Source organism: Meleagris gallopavo, chromosome 2, assembly GCF_000146605.3.
Source record: "Meleagris gallopavo isolate NT-WF06-2002-E0010 breed Aviagen turkey brand Nicholas breeding stock chromosome 2, Turkey_5.1, whole genome shotgun sequence".
In the NCBI taxonomy this organism is placed as follows: Eukaryota; Metazoa; Chordata; class Aves; order Galliformes; family Phasianidae; genus Meleagris; species Meleagris gallopavo.
Window position 1 is genome coordinate 24,186,162 of NC_015012.2, and position 25,832 is coordinate 24,211,993.

Genomic DNA, 25,832 nt, shown 5'->3' on the forward strand with positions numbered 1-25,832 from the left:
GAAAAAAAAAAAAGAGAAAGAAACAGGGAGATGCCAGAAATAAAGTACAAACAGGACAGAATGAAACTGATTATTTCAAACCCAAACAGTAAACTGGAGACAGAAAAATGGTTTTCATTTCCATTATTTGTACCATATGCTTTCCTGAGAACAATTTTGAAGCTGAATACTGAGCATCTCAGTGTTAAGTATTTGATTCATCCTTCTCAGATGAACTGCTAGGTATTATAGATAGGTATTTCCTGAGAACCATTCTCTAGTCCTTAAATTACAGAACAATACCTTCAATTCCATAGGTACTTCATACAATGATTTCAATACTAGGTTAATTCTGTTTTCACCAAAATTAGACTAGAGGGCTCTCAACAAAGTATTAACAAGGAGTTTCTTACTTGCCTACTATGTTGCACATTGTTGGAAAACCCTTCAAAATAAATCATGTAAAATGCAGGGGGTTTCAGAGGCCCAGGGCAAAGGTTGAGACAATGATTTATTGGGCATCATTATAAAGTAACAGATCAGGATCTCCTGCCTCTCAAAAGCGACCTATGCTCCTTCATGCTGTGCTAGTCTCCGTCTTTACCCATTTCTACTCTGGCTTTTCACATCTTGTTCTGTGCAGCCCCCAGTCCGCAGTGTCTTTTCTGCTGCATACCCTCTTCTTGTCTGGGACAGTCCTTGAAGCACAAAAAACCTAAATTTGACAACTTCAGAAGAATTAACAGCCAAATTGTAAAATGTGCTGAGTACCTTTTCCTCCTGCTAGTTTGGGAAGGACTGAAGGAGCTTAGTGCTTTATAAAACCGTATGGGAAGAGTTGCAGGGTTATTGTGAAAGGGATTTCTGTGGGCAGAATGCACAATCATTTTACTGTATGCTTTTATGTATCTACAGATGCAGCAGCTTGAGAGACAAGTGATAGATGCTGACCGCCAAGCAGAGAGGGCTTTTCAGCAGGTACATCTAAATTGAAAAATACCTTCACTCTCTCTGTGCATGCAACTGTTACCAGGGGAAATTCAGGAAATTGTTACTCGTCTTGAGTAGGGCTCAAAAGGGAGAACACAGCTTCCTTTTACATCTATTGATTCATCTTCCTAGAGATGCCCTCACTTTCCTTTGGTCGCTGTACAGTTCATTTCAGTAAAGTCAAAGAACAGAGCAAATTCAGAACATATGCATGTAATGAACTTCTTCACTGATGCATATTGAGTCACTGATATGTGAGTGGAAATAAAAGGAAGAGTGACCTATTTTAGAAAACCTTTAAAAAATAAAATGAGGCTACGCAATACAGTCTCTAGGGTTGTTCTGTGCTGTTTGTGATTCTTGTGAAAGTTCTGCCAAGTAAAGGATGAGATTGTGACTAAATATTTAACAGAAGTTGACTTTTGATTCCAAATGGCAGGTATAGCATAGCTACTGCTGACACTTTATGAACATCTGTGTGTTCCCTAAAAAATCATTCTTACTGTGGGGCAGACAGAAACTAAAAACTGTAAGAATAAAAATGTTCACGAACTGATTTGGAGTCAGAAAATACTCCTGGCTACAAGCCAAGTGTCTTATAGATGCTGCCTACTAAGCCTAAGAATGGCTTCCTATACCTAAATTGCATCCTCACGTTGGCATTTCTAACAGGGTAGCATGACAAACTGTCATATTTCTTCTCACATACGGTTCAGAACCTTGCAGGATTACCTTGAATCTAAGTGTAGGGGCAACTTTAGCCACCCACTTCCTGATTAAATTATTACCTGTAATCTGGAATATTGTTTCTTAAGTTTTACATTTGACTTTCCAAATAGGTGCAAGTTATGGAAGAAAAACTAAAAGCAGCTAATGTTCAAACGAGCGAATCAGAAAACAGGTTGTATAAGAGATGTCAAGATCTAGAGACCCTGGTTCAAGATAAAAACGATGTAATACAGAAATTGGAGCAACAACTTGAAGAACAGGTTAGAAATAACTGTGTTATAAAATAAAAGCATCAATTCCACTCTTAACTATGCAAAAGGAAAATAGAAAAGAAGATCAGTAAAGGACAGGAAAGCTCAGAATTATACCTGTTGTTTGATTAAAGAGTTATCCATTACGAGTATATGATTTGAATTAGACTGGTTCACTTGCAAATTATGCTCTGGCTTCATTTGAGAGAACAGGTCATTTTTAAAAGAGCCAAGATGTCATTCCTTTTCTCCTTCTTTGAAAAGTTTTCTATTTTCCAGAGAAATAGCAGCATCCTTGATGGGCCTATTCTTTGTTTTAAAAACTAACCATGTATCACCCAGGTAATCAGATTTCTTGAAGGAAACTTGAGGATTTGTTTCTGAAGGTACTACTAAGGCAGATGAGAAAAACATGCTTGTGTCATTTTTTTCCAGAAGCAAATAAGACTGCAAGAAGCAAAAATCATAGAAGAAAAAGCAGCTAAAATAAAAGAATGGGTGACAGTCAAGCTCCATGAGGTATAACTCTTGCTACAATATTTATTATGCAGAAAATTGACCGTAGTCAAAAACGTGCTTCCAGTGCCATTGGTTGGTACAGTTACTTCCACGAAAGTTGGAAAATGAATTTAACAGCACAAAGGATGAAAGCATCCATGTCACTGAACTTTTGATGTTTAATCAGGACAGCCAGGATCTCTGGCTCCTCACTGAGGACAGAACCCTTAGAACTGCTTTCTGGCAGGTCTGCATATCTCCACTTTTTGAAAGAGATTAGGTGTCAAATTTAGCTTGCTTCAACAAATGCCTAAAGAGTGAATAATCCCCAAAAGCTGAACAAATCTGCCAGGGCAGGAAAGGACTCATTTTTCTATTTTCCAGTGCCCACTGGACTCAGTCATAGTTTCAGGGGTGCTGGCTCTATTCCCAAAAGAGACCAGCTGTCTCCATTGGTTCTCTGTAGTGGTGAGATAACCATCTCTACCCTGCCTAAGGCTGCTGGTTTTGGTATGTAGCTGTGCTTTCTTCATTTGCATTTATAGAATTTTAAACTGCCTATAATCATTAAAGCCTTACTCTATGTAGTAACTGGAAATTGTGTTCACTCCAGTTAAAAAGTAATTAAATTATTTCTTAAGTTGGAAACTAGAAATAACATTTATGATTAGTCTGCGAGGGGAGTTTTTAAAATCATCTAATATAAATACAATTAAGTTCAGTTAAAATTATCTCAAAATATTTTGGACAAATGACTGTAACTCTTTACTTAGAATCTCAAGGTAATTTCACAGCAGTGGCAAGGTGTTACCCCACTGGAAGGTGGAATTGATGGCTCCCTTCTCTGGGATATTGGACACCCAGATTCAAATTCAGAACAGAGGCTTGAACCAATATCTCTTCCTTCCTAGTAGTGGCTATGGCAGTGGCTTGGTAGGGTCTTTTTCTTCCTGTAGATACTCTGCTCTATGTAAACATTTTGGTATGTTTTTTTCTAATCCTTGCTGCAGGATGGCAGGAGATTTCAGCACCATAATTGCCTTTAACTCTTCTGCTTTCTCTTGGATTTGCCAAATGGCATCAGATGTAATTCTAGTCCTCTGCTTTAATGAAACATGACAATGCAGATTTTTTCTTAACTGTTTGGGCTTTTTAAACCAGTCTAGGTTTTTCTTGGTTTTGGCAATGCTTTTAACGGAGTAAACACAGTTATTCAAATCATCATTGCAGAGAATTTCATTGTCCTGAAAAAACAAAAAACAAAAAACAAACAAACAGATGCATAGACTGGCATTACAGGAAGCAGCAGATTGGAGATCAGTATTTGAAATAGCTTCCCCTTAAAAAAGCAGAAATGCAGTGCAAATCTTAAGTGATGTAATGACTTAAAAAATGTTTCACCAATGGATGAGATTAAATTTGTGTGCTTTTAGTTAGAGGTGGAAAATCAGAACCTTCGCTTGATCAACCAAAAGCAAATCAAAGAGATGAAAACAGTACAATCTAAACTGCAAGGTAAATGTACAAGCTTATTCTTAATTTCTCTATATACAGCATATGTCTTACTATACTTTATTAATTTGTGTCTCCACATAATTAAAATCTTCCATAAAATCACAAAGATTTTATTATTAATTATCTGACTTCATAGTCACTGTATATACAAGTGTTAGGCAAGCAATAATTTATTTTTTCCTAAGAAGACATGCAAGCAAAGCACAAACTGTTATTTGCTGAGTGAATGGATATTTTTGTGTTATTTAAGAGGCTTTGCAAACAGTAAGATTTGATAGGACTTTTGTCAGATCTTTGCTTTTCTTTCTTCATAGGGTAGGCGATCTTAGCACTGTTGAGAAATTGCTGAATGTCAATCTGTAACTGCTTTTCCAGTAAACACTAAGCTGGGAATCAGAATTCTGATGATGTTTTTGTAATTATTACATTTGACTGCAGTGATCCCAAACCTATTAACAAAGAATTTCTGAATTACTGTTGTTCAGAAGCTACAGGCAAGAAATCTGTTACTTCAACACAAAAACCTGGAGAATGTCAGCGACTAAGCGGTTTGACTTTTGGATGCTTTTCAAACAGAGCAAGAAGTCCTCAGCCATCTCCTAAATTTGAAGAAATAAGCAAGTCTTCATCAAAAGAACTGGACTACACTGAAAGCAAAAACACACTAGGTATTTAGTCACCCATATTCTGTCATTTTATTCCAACACACTTGGAAAAGTAAAATCAAGAAGTGTGTACAGCCATTTACCAAGTATGTAGCAGTACTGTCTCCCACTTCAGTGCCACTCTCTCCTATTAGGAAGAAATCTTTTTGAGCATTAGAGTCTCAGAAATCCTAAGGCTTTGCTTAGCAGCACTCAGTGGCCAATGTTGTACTCCAGGTTTGTTGCACAGCATAAGGAGTTCTTTCTTATCCAACGAAGGAAAAAGTTTCCTCATCAGTTTGTACAATATCCCCAGCAGCCCCTGAAGTCTTATAACGCCAGCAAAATGATGTGCTGTTATGTTATCACAAGCATAAGCAATTCCATTGCAGCTTACTGCTTTTCCTAATCAATGAGAAGTCCGGTAGGCTATCCGGGAAGATGGAAGGAGGCTATTACTCCTAATCTGGTCTGTCATTGAGGTCCCACAGCACTGTTTCTGATCTCACAATCTTCTTCACAGTTAGTCACGAGATCCAAAATTACAAGTTGATTTCTATGGAAAATCAGGAACTGAAATAGATCCTGTTAGTATTTTGTCTACTTATATGATACCAAGCTCATTGTAAACATGAATATGTATGTATTCATCTTTATAGATGATGAAATTGAAGTAAGAAAGATTTTTTCAAAGGAAGGAATAAGGAGTAAAACCTTAGACTTGATGAGATGGAAATAGATCAATTTTAGTGACTTCATTAATTTCATCTGGACTATTATAATATTCATATTCAATCCACTTTAACTTCATACAGCTATTTAGCATTATTAACTTTTTTAGGTATCTTTGTCGAAAAGTCCTGGCTTTAGCACCTATTTTAACTCAGGGAGGGCACACAGGCCTCACTGACATGCTTTGAGCTATAGCTGTCTCGTGCAAAATCAGGTAAAAATGAACAGCACAAGCAAAGCTATCTCTAACATGGTGTCTTTCTCTGAACATTCTTTTATATGCAACTCTTGTGCCCCTTAAGCATTCTTCACTGAGAATACAGTAATTGCTAGCAGGAGAAAATTCTGCATATAAACACTGCAGGTATGCTCAGAATATTTGATTTATTACTGAAAGTCTTTTCTATCAATCTTGTACTCCAATTCTCTTTAGATTTTAGAAAAGCAGCTAAATGTTTATGCCCTTTTAAACCTTTGTTTTGCCTTTTTTGGTTTATTTTTAAAAAATATTATGTATTTTCATACATATCTGGTCTACTTTAACATTTGGCTCCACTCTGCTCATCTGTACATGTATTGCCACTTTTAGCTTGGCTAGAACTCTGAGTAATGTCTTGGTAGATATTATTCAGTTGCATTATAATATTTTTCCTAAGATCTATTATTTGCAAAACTGAAAAAAATTAAATGTGCTTAGTTATTTAAAATTATTACCTATTTACTATTTGCAGACGTAATGACAAAGCCCTTTAGCAGTCAAGTTTTCTAACGTAATTTTCTTCTGCTTCTTGCATTTGTCTTCTAGAGAAGGATACCCTGGAAACTACTTCTGCTGGTTCTGCACATGAGAGCAATAAAGGTCAGAAGTCATTGCAACAAAGTTCCTCAGGATCAGAGCAGAACAAGAATGTGCGAACGAGCCGTTCATCCAAAGATGTAGACAGTGACATGTCAAAAAACTCCTGCACTACCGGGAGTGACTGGAGCTCAGATGAGGACGGAGGAGATAACAAAGGGCTGAAATCCAGGTGTGCATCCACCCTCTCAAGCCACACATCCGAAGAGAACGCGAGGTATAGTAGAGTGGGGAGTGAAATGTATTTGACAGCCTCTGATGACAGTAGTTCTCTATTTGAAGAAGAGAGTTTGGGTATTCAGAGGACTCAGCACAAAAAGCTGTACTCCTGGCAGCAAGGGTCCCAAAGAAAAGGTCAGAACAATCTAGGTGGAAGGTGCAACTCTGACTTCACAAGTAAGAAGAAAGACCCAGACAGTTCTTCAGATGAACTGAATAAGAAATTTCAGTCTCAGAGACTAGATTATTCGTCCTCGTCCAGTGAGGCAAATACCCCAAGTCCAATTTTAACCCCTGCTCTTGCACACAAGCACCCAACCCGGGCAACTTCTGCAGGCTCCCAAGGCACAACACCATCAGATTCTCCCTCAAATTTGCCACCGCCAAAGTTACGAACTCCTAATGTATTTAGTATGAATTCATCATTGGCAAAAAAATATTTAAGCCAGCCTCAGCTGAGTTCTGATAGAATGTTTGGTAGAAATAGAAATGCTATCAGCATGATACGGCCATGGAGACCTCAGGAAACAGACATTGATCAGGTGGATGGAGAAGACACAGTTATTTTAGAGAAAATGGAGGTTGGCTGTGATGAAGGAGTGTTTACCTATGACTGTACTGAAGCACAAGATGCTGAAGCCCAGGAACCCTGCGATATGACGAAAAAGGTTGCTAGCAACAAACCTCCAACTCCACCATTACATCGATTTCCTTCCTGGGTAAGTGTAATGCTTGACATTTTTCCTACCAGTGAAACTAATTCATTTCACACTTCTCTTGTATGATTTTTGTTGACTGTAATTTTCCTGCTCGCTGTTGGATGACAAGACAGAGCCTTACCATAACCAAAGTTAAGACAACAAACCCAGAAGCAAGTTTGGTTTGAAGCACAGCCTTTGAAAAACACAGCCAGTGTTTTTATAGATAAGACTTTTTTTTCCCTGTCACAGCTCAGTTATAAATGTATTTTAGTGTGCATCTAACAAGATAATGCTTGTGAATGTGTTTGTTTATTTGAATACCAACAGAGTCTATAAGTGCTGTTATCAATGCTGTTACTATAACCATTTTACCCCTAACAATCTAGACAGTAAGTTGACTGACAACGACTATAGATTATGGAAACCACTGATCACTTTTCCAAGAAAAAATTCAAAACTATCAATCAGAAAATTAAAATGGATATTAATATTTCTGATTCAAAATCCCAAATAAGCTCCATCTAGACTCACTTATTCCATAGTTCATTTTAATGATTCAGAGGTGAATAACATGTTGAAGAAACAGCTTTTTAACGCAAAATTGTTGAAATGTTCTCTCTATAAAGGCATTTCTCTGTTCTTAACATGCAATTTTCCATTAAAAAATACTTTTGCTATTGGCACTTTGGCCCTCAGTAATAGTATTTTTTTAAATACGTTACCTGTATGGGGCAACCGTTGTGTGAAAAAAGGACAAATCAAACTATGTGTACAGTGACTACAGTATATAAAACAAGGATGCATTTTTCAGCTGCTACTGATGACACCACTTCATCAATGACCTCATATACAATATTATCACGTTTCTACTAATACAAAGTCTAGGAGTCTATGGGGAGGTTAAGCAAAAGAAAAGCAATTGTTGTGTTTTAATTGTCTACCATCAAATCCATTCTGCTTTTATGTTAGGAAAGCAGAATTTATGCTGTAGCCAAATCTGGTTTAAGGATGTCTGAAGCTTTCACCACAGAATCCCTTAACAAAAGTAAGTTGTTTTATTGCTCGTTGTCTCATGAACAAAAACTTTCTTCTTACAGTTATTTATAAGAAAGGACCAAATGTTCCATGTTTATTCAATATATTTTTATTAGGATTATCTGTTGTATAAAACCTAGAAAATCACTGATTATCTTTACACTGTCTTCCACTCATATTAGCTTGCCTCTTGACTTTGTGCTGAATCATAGAAACATTAAGGCTGGAAATAACCTCTAAGATCATCTAGGCTAACCGCCCACCTATCACCAACACTGCCCACAATTTGTACTTACTTAATGCCAGGTTTTTTTGCCTTCTTCTCATTTTGAAGGTTCTATACCAGGTACCACGATTGAATGATTATACTTTTAATTTAAATCATGTTAAATAGTGATGATTATGATTTATTGATGCTCCTTAAGACCATCTTAAATTTTAAATAACTGTAAATTTTACATCCACAACAAATGAGGAATTAGTTCACTTTTTATAGCAGAGCTGTACAATGCAAAAGATAACGTGAGAATTTGGTAAATTGAGGGGTAACTTAGAAAGTGCATTCATATGATATGTTTCTTGTTTAGGTGCTGCTTCACTAACTTCATACTCCATATCTGGATTATATACATCTCTAATATATAAGAACATGACAACTCCTGTCTACACCACTTTGAAAGGGGTAACTGTATTGTTGTTTTAAAATACCATTAGGCATTAAAACACTATCAAGAACTTTTCACATTTGATGCTACCATGCCAAATATGTCATAAGATCGTGGTTATTGACTATAGAACTCCATAAATAATAGAAATGTCAAATAGCTGGGAAAAATAAAAAAATAAAGAATTGCTGCTTATAAAATTCTACCAACCCAGGTCAGCTTTTCTAAAGTTCCTTGCTGATTTTTCTTTTCCCAAAGGCTTGTTAATTATTAAACAGAGCCACATGTTGTGTGTGTATGTGTGTGTGTGTGTGTGTGTGTATATGTGTATAGAAATGTCTTTGTATCAGTGCCAAAGCTGTTTGTATGCAGATAGCCAGCAGTAACTAATCACAGCATTGTTTATTTTCTGGCAGCTTTTTGTGATTTGGGAAGACCCGTGCTTTGAGCCTACATGAGTTTTAAAGTGTGGGAGTGGTTGAGGGCAGAAGGAATTCAGTTCTGTGTTTATACTTGTGTGCCAAAACTCACAGCTTAAGCAAGAGCAGTATTGAATGTCACAAAGCCAGCAGTATGAAAAATTTACTGATAGCTTTTACACAAGATATCAAAAAATGCTGTGTTAATTTCTGCAGAAAGCAACTCAAATAAGCAACAGCCCATTTATAGATGAGTCATCAGGATCAGAGGAAGAAGAAAGTTCTCGGTCCAGCTCAAGGACTTCTGAGTCTGATTCTCGATGCAGAAGTGGACCAGGTAGCCCTCGGGCCATGAAACGAGGTAGGCAAAACAACATAAGAACATGGAGCTCCTTGACAGCTCGGAAAGCTGGGCAGTTTGCATTATGTTTTTAGAAACTGATTTCTTCATTCAACAGCACGGACATCTTAAATCAAGGCTTTCATCTTAACTATCAAAGCTCAGATATATTCAGGCAGGAGAAAGGACAGTTCAGGGTAGCTCCTGTTTATTGCTATTATCAGAGATGGCTGCTTAAGGCACTAACCTAGTAGCTAGCTTTGTCATGAGGGAAAAGCCATCTTAACATTTCAAACAACTGCCCCTTCCAATCTGTATTTTGTCACGTCAGCAACTTCCTATGACCTTTAATGGTGTGTAGATCAAAAGACCTAGAAAACAGTAACTGCTAGCAGCAAAAAATACATACTCATTTTTATAAAATGAAATAACAGTAAAATGTAATCAGAAAGCAAGTGTAGAAATTCCCCCAGCAGAGTATTTGCTTCTGTCATCTCATGCACTGGAGGACTTCTTTCCTTTTCTTTAGTGACTGTTTTAAGGTCCTGTTTCAAGGATTTAGTTAAAACGCCTGAATCCAACAGTGTCCTTGTGTGCAAAGCAAATTTCATAGGGGTAGGTGAGAGTGTGTTTTCCATCTCTGAAATGAAAATAACATGCTTTGCTACATGGGAAGATACAGTGCTTCCTCACTGGGTAACTGTATCAGTATTATCTCTCTAAGGATTTCTTCACTGGGTGAAGCAAGGGAGGTAACAATCTAAGATCCTAGTGAGACCATATTAAGATCCTCCATTACATATTCCTCAGAGAAATGGAAAGCAGCATTATTCATTTGTGCCTGTTATACATGTTAAAAGCCCAGGAATTAAGAGCTCTGCTTACATCACACTTGAGCACGTAGATACATATGCTGGCCCACTAGAAATGTTTCAGTGTCAGCCACATGTGGCCTTGAGGCCGATTCATTTCCTAGGTCTGCTTGCTGCTCTGTGCATGTGAAACAGCCTTCCTCACCCTTCAGAGCTCTCCTGTCCAGCTTGCTCAGGGCAAGTTTATGCAACCTTCCCAGCCTGAGTCTTCTCCTTCAACAGATTTTCTCCTGCAAATCTTGTTTTTTACATAAGGTCAACAGAAAGAAGGGCCTATCTGTGTTAGTCCTGCTTCCAGTTTTGTAGTTACAGTTTTGCTACACTAGTGTGAAAAGAACCCGTAGTTCCTGCATCCTAGCAGTTCCGTGTTGGTGAGCAAAAACCAATGCAGCAGCAGATGAATCTCATCTCGCATGTTTGCACAACAGGAGGGATAAATCAGCTAAGTTCATAGCTGGTTTCACCCATAGTTTTCATCTCTGTCTGTAAAACGAAACTATTCCCTTTGCTCATGCTTTCTTCTCCAGAACTAGCCCTTGTGCTGCTTCAAGCATGGAATGCTTTCTGAATCACAAAACGTGTGTATCTCTACTGAGTTCACACACCAAAAAAAAACAAAACAAAAACTGTGCAGTCACAAATTTGACTAAGAGCATAATTATCTTGCTACATATTTGTTATTAGAGATCTTACATGAGAAGAGGACAACCAACCTGAAAGCCAAGGTGACATGCCAAAACAATAATTGAGAAAGGCACTTTTTAAATAAAATCAGAAAATAAGTTTGGAAACAAAGGGAACAAAGCATCTACATTTCAATCTTGCAGAGTAACCTTTCAGAGTAGCACACTGGTCGGAAGATAAAGCTTCACAAAAGAACGTGTTCTGGAGTAATTTCAGTTCTTGTTGCTGATTCACTAGAATTGATAACAGGGTGCATTTTTTATTTTTTTTTTCCCTAGAATGAAAGCTAATAAACTTAAAATAAATAAATAAATAAATAAAATCCTGAAATGTGAAATTCAGATTCTCAGAAAATTTCCATGTGAAACCCAAACTAATTACAAGACAAAGACAGCCATGTACAGCTTCAACATAGAGCAGATCTTGAGTTTAGCTTTTTAGTGCCCAGGCACTTGCATGGCAAAACTAGATCCTAGGAAAAAATAGGTTTATTTAACTAAAGATCTTGCATTTGTTTGGATTTATGCTGCTAATTTTGTTTGCCTGCAGATCCTACTCAGATATTCTTTCTGAAGGGATATTATGTTCTCATTTATTTGTCACATAATAAATAATACAGAGAAACATCTCTCTTTTATCTCAGGTGTGTCTCTGTCTTCTGTGACCTCAGACAGTGACTACGCTATTCCTCCTGATGCATATTCAGTAGACACAGACTATTCAGAGCCAGAGCAGAAACTTCCTAAAACCTCTTCCTCCTCTAGTGATAATGGAAAAAATGTAAGTACTGAGGATGTGTAAAGAAATTTACCTGTGTAAAACTGCATTCAAAGAATGCTACCAAATCCCTGTATTCGGTCTTGCCCATTCACAGACTGCTTTATGAGTACAAATAGTAAAATTTATCAGAGGTGTTAACCATGTAAAACCATTAAACAAAGCGGACAGTTATTCTGAGCTCTCTATGTCATAAATGGAAGTAGATAAACAACTCCAGAAGACAATTCAAAGCACTTCAGATGTTTACTACAATCTGACCTAGAGGGTGGTGTCCTGCCCATGGCAGGGCAGTTGGAACTTCAAGATCCCTCCCAGCCCAAGCAATTCTATGTTTCTTTCTTGGAACCAGGTCTGGCATCAGGTTGCATACAAGATGATAAAATCTGCTTAAAATTATTATTTGAAGTAGCTGGAGGCATTAGTCGAAATCCTTGTGCAGTAATCTGTTTCTATAGCCTCCTCATACTGGGAAAATGACTTCAGGCAAACTAGAGAAATTTAAGTAAAGCAGCATGGAAGGATAAATCAAAGAAACCAAGCAATTACAGGGTATCTGCAAGTTTTTTAATGACCTGTGATGGCAGTTGGTGTCTTGGAATGCAAGTGGATTGACTGACTGATGATGAAAATAATTAATTTCAAACTTTCTTCACTGAGCAAAACTGTGAACTCTTCTTCTACTGATGTACACAGAGAATTATACTCTGTGTTATGCTCTGAATTATACTGCATTGTATCTGCTCTGTAGATCAGTCCCAAAAGTTTTGGGGGAAAAAAATGTGTTTAGATAATATTAATTTGTTCATTGTTTAATATAAATAATGAGAGTTAAATCAGGAATCATTATGTTCTTCATTCCCTTGTGTAGTTCTGGGCAAATCACTTACTCTCCTTCATGTACTATAAGTAGGGATATTAATTAGCTATCCCATATGCACGGCATTGTTCTTAATTAATGCTCATAAAAATGTCCTTGGAACAAAAATCTCATAAAATACTTTAACTTTTTTTTTTTTTAGCATGCTTTTAAGATATTAAAATGTCTGCGTGTGTACTTATACAGTTCCTCTGGGGGATATAGAAATATTAGTGTACTTAATTACTTTTTATTCAACTCCTAAATAATCAGGAACCTTTGGAAAAATCTGGCTATCTGTTAAAAATGAGTGGTAAAGTGAAGACTTGGAAACGACGGTGGTTTGTGCTTAAAGGCGGCGAATTACTATACTACAAATCTCCAGTAAGTACACAAATAAGTGTCACTAATTTGCTGTTTCATATTAGATTGTTTTTACTGAGAATCTAGGACTGCTAGAAGGAAAAGAAATGCATTCCTAGTGTGTCAGTTGTAAGGAGCAATTCAGGACTCAGTTCCTTAAGAGGCATACAAGGTCCTCAATGTTTAAATAGAAAGTATTTATAAAGATGCTTAAACAAGTTCTATAATTAATTGTTGCTATTTATTGACAGATTTAAAATATATTTTTTCCATCCCTTCCATACAGAGTGATGTCATTCGAAAGCCTCAAGGTCAAATTGAGCTAAATGCATCCAGCCACATTGAAAGGGGTGATGGGAAACAAACAATCCAGGTGCCTGCTTTTCTCTTTTTTGTTTCTTTTTTTGGGGGGCCTTATTTCCTGCACTGCCAAAACATCCCAATCTCTGTTGCACTGGAAGTCCACATGTGGACTCGGAATTAATTAGTGTTCTTCACTTGAAACCTAAAGAATATTTCAGTTATAGGAAGGAAGGGTAGAGATGCCTGAGTGTAGTGTTGTCTGTATTGCTAAAAAGGTCGGATTCTTACCTATAAGATGTATTAAAAAAGAGTAGTCTTGGGACCAGACATTAGGGTTGAGTTGTTTGTCTGAAATTAGAGAACTAAGTTTTCTCAATTCTGCTGTCCTAAAATCTTTCAGAAGTCTCAGAATTCATGGCTCTGCCTGGTCTGCCTGGCCACTGAACCTTTTTTTAAAGAAAAATACTTTGGAGAACTAACGCCCCAAAGTTGTGAGGCTGCATTGGGTAGCATTTGTTAAAACCCGCAGACCGTGGGGAGAAACACAATGACACAACGTTCTTAAAGCTCAAGTCTCTTCTGCTACTTCATAGCTTACCACAGAAAAACGAACATACTACCTGACTGCAGATTCTCCAAACATCTTAGAAGAATGGATCAAAGTACTACAGAATGTTCTTAAAATACAGGCTGCTAGTCCACTTTTTATACAGCCTGAAATCAAGCCAACCATGAAAGGATTACTTACAAAGGTAAGACCACTTTTCTTCTCCAAATGTGCTTTATTTTATTAAGAATATCTAGATGAAAATGGCACTACGATAAAATAAATGCAAGCAAAACAGACATGTTTTGCTTTTCTAGTACTTTCCAGAGTGAGCAATCCAAGACTACCAACCCACCTACTTCTGGTAGTTTGAGATTTAGTTTGGGTTCTTTTTCATCTTTTTAATTCACTAAAAGTTGTTGAGTATTCCATTTGCAATACCTCTATATCGTAGTTTAACACGGTACTTTGACAAATGCATAAGTAGCAGTAGTTAATTGACCTAACTTATTTCAGTAGAGTGCTCATTATTCAGTATTATTCATAGAGAAATGGTATTTCAAGATAATAAGAACACTACATAAAAGGAATATTTCTCTTTCGGTTCTTTCACTTCCTCAGCTTCCATTACGGCAGGCCTGATGAAATGAAAAACTCACTCTGGCTTTACCTGGCTTTGGACCAAGCATCTAGTGCTTTAAATCTTATACCTTTAACAGAGCTACGCATTTTTAATTATTTGTCTAGTAAGGTGGAAAGTAATTTGAACTAAGTCATTCATTCCCAATATCAGCAAAGTCCAGAGACTGTGAAACGTAGACTATATTTTTTCTGATTCCGCTTGCACTTAATGGTCTGTAATTTCAGGTGAAACATGGATACTCCAAAAGAGTTTGGTGCACCCTAGTTGGAAAAACTCTGTATTACTTCCGTAATCAAGAAGATAAGGTAGGTCCCTTACTTGTTTCCTCAGCAAAGATCTCCTCAGCTAAAATGGTAAACTAAAGTTTTATTAATATAAGATTTGCCTATGTTGCATATTACCACTTTATCTTAATTACCAGACATTTAGACTTTACAGATTCTCAACTGGAAAGGTTTCCATCTAACAGACTGTATTATGGGCACATCCACTGGTCTGCTTCTGCTATGGGACCTGATATACATCCTGTATTTTCTTATCTTTAGCCAAAGTGGGACACTGTCTGGCTGACATTTCTGGTCTCCCTGTTTGCTAGCCTTGAGGCTGTCCTTTACTTCTGGAAGTTGACTTCTTAAATATGTTTACAATCGTTTCTTTTATCTTTCCATTGACTTCTAAATGTTGTTCTTTCCAATACTGTGCTTCGCTGCAAGAAAGGCAGAAAAGCCTAGCAGAATGCAGAGTTTGCAGCTGTGCTGATGCACGTCTGAGGTGGGGGGGATTCTTTCCAAATTGCCATCAGAAAAGGAGCTCATGATCCATAACGGACTGGATGGACAGGAACACAGGAGGTAGAGAAAAGGAAGATTAATTTCTGAAGCCAATTAAAAATACTGTTTACAGAAGAAAGAAATGGGATCCAATCAGCTTTAGATTAACCTCACAATGGTATCTGACTTTCTGACATTGAGTTCTCTACTCATACTTCTCAATGTTGTCAATCCCTAAGATTTGCTGTCATAATTACCTGCTGAGTCAGGAAAAAAGAGACTTCCCAGTCATAGTTCTCACTTGTCCTTTTACTCTCAGGGCATTGTATTACATCATTAAGAAAGAAAGCTTTATGGAAGTGGATCAGGAACAAGATTTTGGAAAAGTCTACAAGAATCCTTCTTAATGTCCGTGAGGTTATGAATATTTTACTCGTACCCTTACTACCTAGATCTATCAGAAAGACTGCTGGCACTTGACAAAAGGTCAATGTTCCACTGGGCTGTCAAAATTTCTAACAGAATTAAAAAAATACAGAAAATCAAATTTGTTACTTCTAATCTGTCCAAATATTCATGCTTACCCAGTAATTAGTAGTCTCTCATAGAACTAGCTATCCTTTTTTATCCTTTCTTTTTTCATTCATTTCTAAACATTCTACTAAAGCTTATTCTGTATAAATAAGATAGCAGTAAACATCCATCAGAATATTTTTTTTTAATTACCATGTAAAAGTGTAATACAGGGCTAGGGAATCGAATCACTAGAGTATTGATCTGTAGCTCATCTTACAGAGACTTTTTTTTAATATTTTTCTTTTTTGAAGAAATCTCTGCTAAAATGAATTTGCACATTGGTACTTTTAGGATTTTGATTCTTTAGCAAACTCTTGAAAAGTAAAAGCTAAAAAGTTTGCTGGCTTCACGTTAGTATGTGCCTCACATTTGTTTTGCTGCCTCTTTGAAAGCAAAATTGAAACTAATTCACTAGCTTGTAATAGAACAAGAATTTAGCTTTTGTAAGCGGAATGTTTTTTAAAATATTATGTATGAAAAGTTTCCCAGAGCTACTTCATTTCTAATGTTGAGCAATTTGCTAATTAGAAACATATTTATTGTAGCTGAATGTGAGTGTGCAGGAAAAAAAATTACACAATCTGCAGTGTTTAATATGGTAATGGAACCGTTTTAAATGGCCTCCTTTTCAAATGGAATTCAAATTTAAAAATCAGCCAACTGCATTTTACTTAAAGCTAGTGAATAAACCATTCTTGACCATTTGCATGTGAAATGGCATCTCACCATTCTACCTTGTTCATCAAGTTGCATGCATATGAAGCACCAAAGAAAACAAAGATCACAGCATGCGTCTTCAGTCACTACTAGTGAGAGTACTGGATTAACGATCCATGAGTAGGTGATGTTCTCTTCAAAGTAACTATATTAACTGCTTACTCTATCAAATCACTATTCATGAAACCTACTTGAGATTGAATCAAGCTCACCAGCTACTCTCCAAGATTACATTTGCATTTTCTAAGCATATTGTTAACAAGCTGAGTCAACCTCATCTGCTCTGCACTGCTATTGATAATTTACAACCACTTCAGGCTTATGCTGAAACGTGTCACAGATAAGATGCCCAGCCATTATTTTACCAAAGGGAAATGTCTCCTCCTTTGCAACAAATCACAAACCGTTACTAAACAATACAGAAACAATAATCAAGGCTCCTTCTCTATAACATTAAATACCAGATTCTTCTGAACTTCACGATGTCTGAACAGCTACAGAAAGAGCAGTGGTGCAACAGAAAGGGAGGAACCTTTGCTTAGTAAGGACTGTCAGCCTCTGCCAGTCCTGTCACCTGCTTGTGAAGATGCTTTTGTGTTTGTCATGGCTTCCTGCTGCTGCTAAGTACGAAATAATTACTTGTAGGAAAATTTCCTTTTGAACGACTTTTTATATAACTATATATACAACTAACTTTGGTCTATCAGACTGAAGAGTGAAACAAACTAGGAAAGTCTGTCACACAAAATATTTACCTTTTGAATTTGTAGTATGAATAAAACAGGTACTCCAACACTATGCTGCTGTCCTTTGAAATGACAAAGCTATAATTAAGGCTCTAGGCTTTACCCAAGGAATTTTTATTTGGAAGCAGGTCTGGAAACTCTGAAAACCTCCTTCTCTTGCCCTAACAGACATTTATTACTTTAACTAGATACAGAGGCAGACCTGGAAAGGAATTTAAAAACTTCTCAATTTCAGACTTTGGCACACATAATCCAGTTTCTGTTGTCTGCACCAGCTTATTTATCAGGCATACTTGACAGAAGTGAAAAAGAAATAAACAAACACTAATTGTAGTCATGTTTGGGTTGGTTTTTTTCTGCTTGTGGAATATGTACTGAAGCAAACATTTACTTTCTAACCACTTCTAATATTGACTTTTAGTTTCCTCTCGGTCAAATCAAGCTTTTTGAGGCTAAGGTTGAAGAAGTTGATAGATCCTGTGACTCTGATGAAGATTATGAAGCTAGTGGTCGTAGTTTGTTATCAACACATTACACTGTTGTTATCCATCCTAAAGATCAAGGACCCACTTACCTTCTTATAGGATCCAAACATGAGAAGGTAATGAAATAACTTTTCTATTACATTTCAGTAACTTGCCTAAGACTGTGATGCTGTGATATGAACAATTCCTAAGGAGGAGGGGGAAAGGGATCCACAGTACACAAGTTTGCCTTTAAAGTGCTGTCCCTTTTGAAATAACCAAAATGCACAGGCTTGCCTTCTTAAAGTGATGGGTGCAGAATACCAAATATGCTGTAAATGGAGAATTTTGCTCACATTGCACTAACCTGTAAACACACTTTAGCAAATCTTCCTGAGAAGTTCTGGGATACTGGGTTACCCATTTTCACTGTTTGGACTAACAGACTGCCGTTAGAGAAGTGAGAGATACAGTTAAAAAACACTATTACTGCTGCATCGTTCTTCAGTAGTCTTATAGATCTCTGTTCTTTGACCTAACTCCCTGCATTAGAAAGATCTGGCAGTGATAAGAAGGCACTTGAAATTTTTATCTTTCTAATGAGGAAAGAAAGAACAAGCATGATCTCTGAGGGTAAAAGGATTCAGAACACAGCTCTGTCCAATTTTCTATACTTCATACTTGCAACATAGAGTGGCCATGAGTGCAACTGGTAAAGGAAGGCCAACTCCTTGGGACTTCAAAAGGAGAGCATGGCAATGTTTGAAGCTGAGAGCAAAATCTTCATAAAAAAGCTCCTACCAACAAAGCTTTAAAGTGGATTCAATTTCTGACTTAATTCCTATGAAACTTTATGTGCATTTATTTTAACGCTCTTAAAAATCTGGTGGAACAAATGAGTGAGTTGCTGCATGTTTTTCTACTTTAGGACACGTGGCTTTATCATCTGACAGTTGCAGCTGGAAGTACCAGTGTAAATGTTGGGTCTGAGTTTGAACAACTTATTTGCAAATTATTAAATGTGGACGGTGATACCAGTAAGTTTATTTTTGTTTCAACACACTCATCTTGTAATATTTAACAATGAGAAAATATAAAGCATTTAGAAATAATTATACTAAGAATGTTTTGTTGGTTTTTTTTTGTTTGTTTGTTTGCTTGTTTTACTTTTTAAATGAAAACCATACAAATAATAGTTTTAGGCATACTTCTAGGAACTTTTAATGAACACTTATTTATAGTACCGGATTTCTTTGGTCTACACAAAGCAGGTCAGTTAATTTTTTTGCTCGGCTTACTTTTGTGCTAACTTTCTTTCCTATGCCAACAGAACCACCCGCTCTGTGAAACAGGACCACTGACACTGTAGAACATTTTGAAGAGGAGCTATGGGGCTTTGAATCTGTTATCTAAAATGCCATTAATAAAATCAATAACAGAACTATCCCTACACGAGAAAAAAAATACAACTACCAAGGCCTTGTTAAATGACTGAAACTCTTGGGAATGAAATTTCTACTTCAGGGCAAAATTTAGTACACTATTTGCAGAACAGATGATAATGATTTAGAAAATTTAACAGATGCTCAACTCCCACTTTGATACAGTTGGGGTTTTAAACACTAGTAGGAATTTTGAAACTGCATTTCAAAATGCTGATCTCTTGTGCTACTCGAAAATCATGTTTTCTAAAAGAAGAGCATAGACCTCATAACAGAGTTTTCCTTAAATATATGTAATATGCAGTCTTATTTATGAAAGTTTCAGAATTCACACTTTTGGCCTACTCCATTTAGCTAGGGCAACTGTTTCATTTCTGAACACAGAAGTCTGTTCTGTGGAGAATAGCCTTCAATACGCCTGTGCTAGGAGCAAGGTTCCAGCATCTTCTTAACATCCCTGGGGGCAGTTCACACTGATGTTACACTAATTCCTAAAGGAGTGGCTATCTGCCACATCCTGAGCTGCTGTGGATAAAGTAGCAACTCCAAAGGGAAAACAGTGCTAACATTCATCGGAAGAATCAGAACGTCACCACTCTGCTTCAGATTTTAAAAGCGGTGCATAATATTTCCTTGTGCTTGTTGGATCTGCAAGTTGGTTTTCAAACTCTGACTGTTCAAGCAGAAGTTACAGACAGACTCACATTCTATGCCATCAAATTTAGGATTCGTCTCGTAAACTCCTACTCATACAATTATTTTCACACTGATTCTCTGCTCTTGAGAACTTCCATGATTTTGTATAGTCTCACAGTTTGCAGCAGAAGCCAGCAATTCCACACATTCGTTATTGCTATTTGAGATACAGCTACTAAAATTTGGAAGGTCTTATTACCAACATAAGGTGAAGCAACGAAACTGATTTAGTATCTTAAGAGGTTCACCTCTCTGAGACTCCTTGGCCCCACTGTATAGATAAGAACAAAGTGAGAGTACATAGGGAGAGGGAGATGACTAAAAAAACCTGAAGTTTCTGTACTGAATTAATTGCAGAAAACATATTTTATCTGTTTAGCTTCTCAGATTTGGAGACATCCTACCCTTTGCCACAGCAAAGAAGGAATTACTTGCCCTCTTACAACTTTGCCATCAGAAGCCTTACAAACTGAAGCCATTAAATTATTTAAGGTAAAAACACATTTTTATTTACAAGTTTGCTTCGGTTAGTTTCCTGAAATTTTTCATATGCCCATAAGATGTTTCCCTGGCCTGTGAAAGGCCAGATTAGTGTCTGGGAACTATGAGAAAGAGCATGCTGCAATTCCATTAACCTTCTTTCTCCTCTCTCCTGCCCTTACTTCAGTAAATCACCTCTAAAAATTAACTCGTAGCCCAGTTATAAATGAAGTATATTCCAGAAACAAAACAAATTATTGCTATTCTGTATAATGTGAAATAAATCATAGTTTGGAAGACACAGTGCTTGGATAAATGAACTTTCCCCACAGAGCTTACAGTCTAAAGACCAAATTCCCTGCAGCGTGAACTTTCTTAAGAATTCTGATGTAATGTTAGGATCCAGAAAGGAATTCAAGACAAGTACCACATGTTAAGTCACAGCCATTTGTAAGCAAGCTTTCCAGCTTATTTGTCAGAAGTGTCTGAAGCACATAAGAGCACACCCGTTTTATTTTCTGCAGTCTTGCAGTGTGAAAATTAAAAGGGAATGTACTTCCCTAATAAAAATAAATTGATATCTATTTGGCAATCACTTTCTGAAATATTTCAGACCTATATCAAATAAGAGATGATGTGTATAACCTTCATTAAAAGCCTTTTTAAAAATCAGTTTAAAAGTCAAGCGAGGAACTGATTTAGAAACAGAAAATTATGTTTTTCTACTGCTGATAAAACAAGTCCTGTGCATCCACATATTTTCATATAGACTAGAAATAGATAAGTCCTCCATTCATTCCTTGTATTTTGCTTGTGTACTTTGAAAATTCATCTTTAAGGAACTGTTCAACCGAGTGAATTTAGTTATCATGACCACAAGAACTGTAATATAGACTAAGCAATAACGTAAGTTGTCTCGTAAATGATTAACGCCTGACTTTCCTAAGACAGAAGAGGTGGTGGGAAGTTTATATGAACCCACAGGAAAAATACCAGTGAAAGCTAAGAACTAAAACAAATGGTTCTGAGTCCTGGCTTTCTGATTTGTGTATATTGATCCCCCTGTGTTGTTCTCAGTCCTTGCACAAGCGTTTTACACTGGCTGCCATTGTGAGCTGCCCACCTTGCATTTTAAAGTCCTGCACAGGGGTAAGCTGTGTTCATGCAACATCTCCTTAAACTTCCCTTTCGCCACAACTGTTGCAACACCTACCAGCATACACTCCATTTTTTTAAGAGTTGCTTTTATCCTTTAGAAAAACTATAGCTTTTCATCCATTCCGGTCTCCTTTTTCACCTCTTTTACTGACTATTTGTGACTTCAATTATAGCACATTTTTGTTATGCAGAATGTCAGCAGGATTGGTTGGAGCTTTCTGTATGTAAACTCACTTGCTTACTGTTTTATTTCTAGACCTGCCAGTTATTTATAAATGCTGCAGTTGACTCTCCTGCCATTGACTACCACGTATCTTTGGCCCAAAGTGCTTTGCAGATCTGCCTCACACATCCTGAACTTCAAAATGAGATCTGCTGCCAGCTCATTAAACAGACCAGACGTCGACATCCACAAAACCAGACAGGACCAATACAGGTATTTCAACAGCAGTGAAGGAATTACACAGTATGTTTGGAATGGCAAAGGGCTCTGCACTTCTGTAGCATCTGCATAAAATCAAATAAAATCCTGAACTATCTTATTACTGCTGTATCTGCAACAAAGCTCACGTTATGCTCCATGAAAGTACTCACACCTGATGACAGGGTACATCTATGCCTGTGCTATTTTTAATGGTTCAGCATACAGTGTGGGCTATCATCAAGCATTAAGACAACATGTGGAACCTAATTCTCTTTTACTGCATCTTTCCTTTCATTGGTGCTGCCTCAGGAATTTTGGTGGGCGAAACCAGATGTCTGCATAGCATAAGTATGAAGAAAAGCTGTTGCAATATGCTGTGGAATCTCAGATATGTTGAGTTTTTCTGACAGATCTCACCTTTTACTTTCTCATGCTGTCCTCCATGCATTCTACATGCTAGATTATGAATATATATTTAGAATTCCCCACCTTAGTCCCCTGCCAGTTATTCACCAGTATCTAAATATGTATCAAGTAATTGAAATTGAAAGGAAAAGCAATAATTAGAACTCATGTAGAACTTGCAGACCCAGGATAGGGCACATGACAGTCATACCTACGGAACTAGGAAATGAATCAGAAGATGAGAAAGGAAACAATCACTTCAAGGCTTTGGTAATAGACATGTTTTTCTCCTGACTGGTCATAGAAAGTAGCACATGACTAGCAGGCACACCTATTATCTAGAAAAGGCCCATATTTGGAATATGGACAGTATGTTTGCATCACTGAGACATCCACAAAGGTTTTACAGAACATATAGCATGTTCATGTCAGCATACATTGAAATTACATATGGCTGATGAAATTCAATAATGCATTTTTTAATATAAATTTTACATAAATAATAAATCTTTGATATTTTCAAGCACTGGTGAGGCCATCCCTCCAATACAGATAAATAAACTATTGCCATCATAATTGTATGGTATGATATTTAAGGGTTAACCTGTTTGGTAGAACATTTGTAGCCTCACAAATTTATTAAGGTCTTAAATTATTAACTCAAACATGCTTGGCATTGTAGCCTTAGAATTCATTTTTCCTGCAGTTTGCTTTTTGTACAAACTGATTTGCCTCCACATTTCCAGGCCTAAAAGTAACATGTTGTACACAAATAAAAGTAAAGAGAGCATTTTGGCCTTCCAATGAGGTGACGTTCGGCTAATTTACTCACCTTTTTCTCTGTTTTGTTTTGTTTTTTCCTTCCTATTTACAGTTGTGTGATATTTGCCTTGGCACAGAAAGCTGCACTGCTGGCCAAGAGCCAAACAGGAAGTTTTACTTTGTAAGATGTTTAAAACAGTAAATGTCTTCCTTTTGTCCAGGGCTTGCAGCTCTTGGCTCTCTGTGTTGGACTATTTCTGCCCCAGCACCCATTCCTTTGGCTTCTTAAGCTTCATTTAAAGAAGAATGCAGATTCCAGGTATGCCTGAGTATTATTAGCCTGCTGGTCAACTAGTCTTCTTTAAGTATCTTATTTCCAATCTGTCATTTGACATATATGTATGTTTTATCTTCCGACATTCATTTTATAATAAATTTGAGTAGAATTCTGTTCCAGTACTAAAAGTTAGCAAGTGTTCTTTCTATGCATCAACTGGAAAAGCTCCTTTGTTTTGAAAAATATTTTGCAATAGAATTCTGCAGGTTGCTAAGGCATGAAGGCCCAAGTCTGCAGCAGTTACACAAAATACTCTGAGCCACGTTCATCTTTTACACAATTCTGTTCATCTCTTTCACTCTCCTTGAAATTCCCTGGGAAAATATGCTGGAAATCCTGCTGTAAAACCTGAATGCTCCTCCCACATCTCTGGAGAGATTTACTCACAGTTTACTGTCCTTTCAGCCAGTTCCCAAGAATTGCCTGATTTCTTTTTCTGCCACAGAACTGAATTTGGGAAATACGCAATATATTGCCAGCGATGTGTAGAACGTACCCAGCAGAATGGAGACCGAGAAGCCAGGCCTTCCAGAATGGAAATCCTTTCAACTCTTCTAAGAAACCCTTACCACCATTCACTCCCCTTTAGTATTCCAGTTCATTTCATGAATGGCATTTACCAGGTAAATCTAGGAGAGCAGAAAATCTAGGCTCTCCCAACCCCGTGCTATTGGCTTATATGTGAAGCATATCAGAAATAGAATTTTAACGGTTAAGGTAAATACGTTTCAAGTTTCATCCTGAGCCAGTACTAACACAGGGTACAAGGCACAAGGCGTTTGAGTCAGCTTTGATCAATGAAGAGTAATTGTTCAGGACAGAATCTTTAAAAGAAATTAAAATATTAAAAACACTTAAAAATGAGATATCTTAAAGTTCCATTGCTTATTTGACCTCACAACTAGATGAATGAATTCGACTAAAGAAAAGAGAAGGGTATTAAATTCCACTTCCTCTCACCAGATACCTTAGAAGTTAAATATCTCACAGAAAGCACAAAAATGCAGCTGTAACTCCCGTCAGCAGTCATGAAGGATAACCCTATTTGTTACAGAAAACACAGTTTCATTCTTAACTCTCTTGGGAATTCATAAGTCAAAGCCTGTAAGAAAGCTTTCCCTGGGCTTCCATGCATGCTGCTGCAAGTCTCACTTTTTTTTTTTAACAACTCAGAAGATTACAGAATGCTGACTTTTTATATTAAGTCAAAACTATATTGAATAATGTCTATTTCAGGCAACAGAAAAACAAACTGTTTTTTCTTTTTCCCTTCTAAAAATTTCTTAATTACTTGCTGTATGGCCAGTAAAAGAGAAAAATCAACATGTACTTAAATCAGTCTAAAAAGTTTCCAGACTGAAGTTTGGAGGAAAAAAAAAAAAAAAAAGGAATAACTGCTTGTTATTCATTTATACATAGCTCAAAAATACCTACTCTAACGGGCTATGAAAACTGTGAGTAAATGAATCACATCAATGGGTTCAGTTAATGACCAATTTGTACGTTTCAGTGACACTAAGTTATTCAAAGGGAATGGAATGGGCTTTATGTTATGGAGGTATTCTCATTTTTCAGAATCTCTGCTTTATTTTTTTTTTAATGTTTAGTAGTAAAATAGATTTGGGGTGCTTTTCTAGGTTGTTGGGTTTGATGCCTCTACCACAGTGGACGAATTTCTGAACACCCTCAACCAGGATACAGGAATGAGGAAGCCAGCTCAGTCAGGATTTGCACTCTTCTCTGATGATCCCTCTGGCAAAGATATAGAGCACTGTCTACAAGGAAACATCAAGGTAAACAGAAGTCTTTAATGAGCTATGCATATTTAACAGCAAAATCATTTTACAGAGCTCTCTTCAGACAGTGTGAAGGAGAATATTTTTCAGGCTGAAAGCTTTTTTTTTTCCTCCAGTAATGTAAAAGGAAAGGTGAAAAACTACGTTTTGAATTACTGAAATTCATTCAGTGAACTGTATTTAAAAGCAGTCTCTGAGAGACTGATATTAATCATGGAAGTAAAAGCTGGATTAAAAAAGAGAAAGTAAGCTGTAACTAATCACTTTTCTTTAAAACTAAAAATCAATTGATACCCAATGTGTACTTAGAGATGCCAGTTACCATATCTGATAGATCCCCAAAAGATGAACATTTGAGGTCCAAAAAGTCACTGACACTGGGACAGGGATCCTCGGAAATCGTTATATATAAAAAAAAGAAGAAAATAGAAAAAAGAA

At 36.9% G+C, this 25,832-nt stretch overlaps 2 protein-coding genes across 11 annotated transcripts in view; one reads left to right on the top strand and one right to left on the bottom strand.

Moving 5' to 3' along the window:
• The window catches only part of THADA (THADA armadillo repeat containing), a 210,189-nt gene that overhangs the window by 170,840 nt on the left and 13,517 nt on the right, over positions 1–25,832 (bottom strand). The gene's annotated exons all lie outside the window — the stretch shown is intronic.
• PLEKHH2 (pleckstrin homology, MyTH4 and FERM domain containing H2) overlaps positions 1–25,832 on the top strand; it is a 48,887-nt gene that overhangs the window by 14,291 nt on the left and 8,764 nt on the right. The window contains exons 2-22 of the mRNA XM_031552380.1: positions 895–957; positions 1,809–1,958; positions 2,385–2,468; positions 3,881–3,962; positions 4,448–4,630; positions 6,144–7,132; positions 8,084–8,159; positions 8,737–8,831; positions 9,450–9,594; positions 11,773–11,909; positions 13,039–13,149; positions 13,415–13,501; positions 14,025–14,183; positions 14,846–14,926; positions 17,852–18,031; positions 18,823–18,931; positions 20,412–20,524; positions 21,927–22,106; positions 23,483–23,580; positions 24,044–24,221; positions 25,236–25,391. Coding sequence (XP_031408240.1) covers positions 895–957; positions 1,809–1,958; positions 2,385–2,468; positions 3,881–3,962; positions 4,448–4,630; positions 6,144–7,132; positions 8,084–8,159; positions 8,737–8,831; positions 9,450–9,594; positions 11,773–11,909; positions 13,039–13,149; positions 13,415–13,501; positions 14,025–14,183; positions 14,846–14,926; positions 17,852–18,031; positions 18,823–18,931; positions 20,412–20,524; positions 21,927–22,106; positions 23,483–23,580; positions 24,044–24,221; positions 25,236–25,391 — 3,456 coding nt within the window. The remainder of the gene's footprint in view (positions 1–894; positions 958–1,808; positions 1,959–2,384; positions 2,469–3,880; positions 3,963–4,447; positions 4,631–6,143; positions 7,133–8,083; positions 8,160–8,736; positions 8,832–9,449; positions 9,595–11,772; positions 11,910–13,038; positions 13,150–13,414; positions 13,502–14,024; positions 14,184–14,845; positions 14,927–17,851; positions 18,032–18,822; positions 18,932–20,411; positions 20,525–21,926; positions 22,107–23,482; positions 23,581–24,043; positions 24,222–25,235; positions 25,392–25,832) is intronic.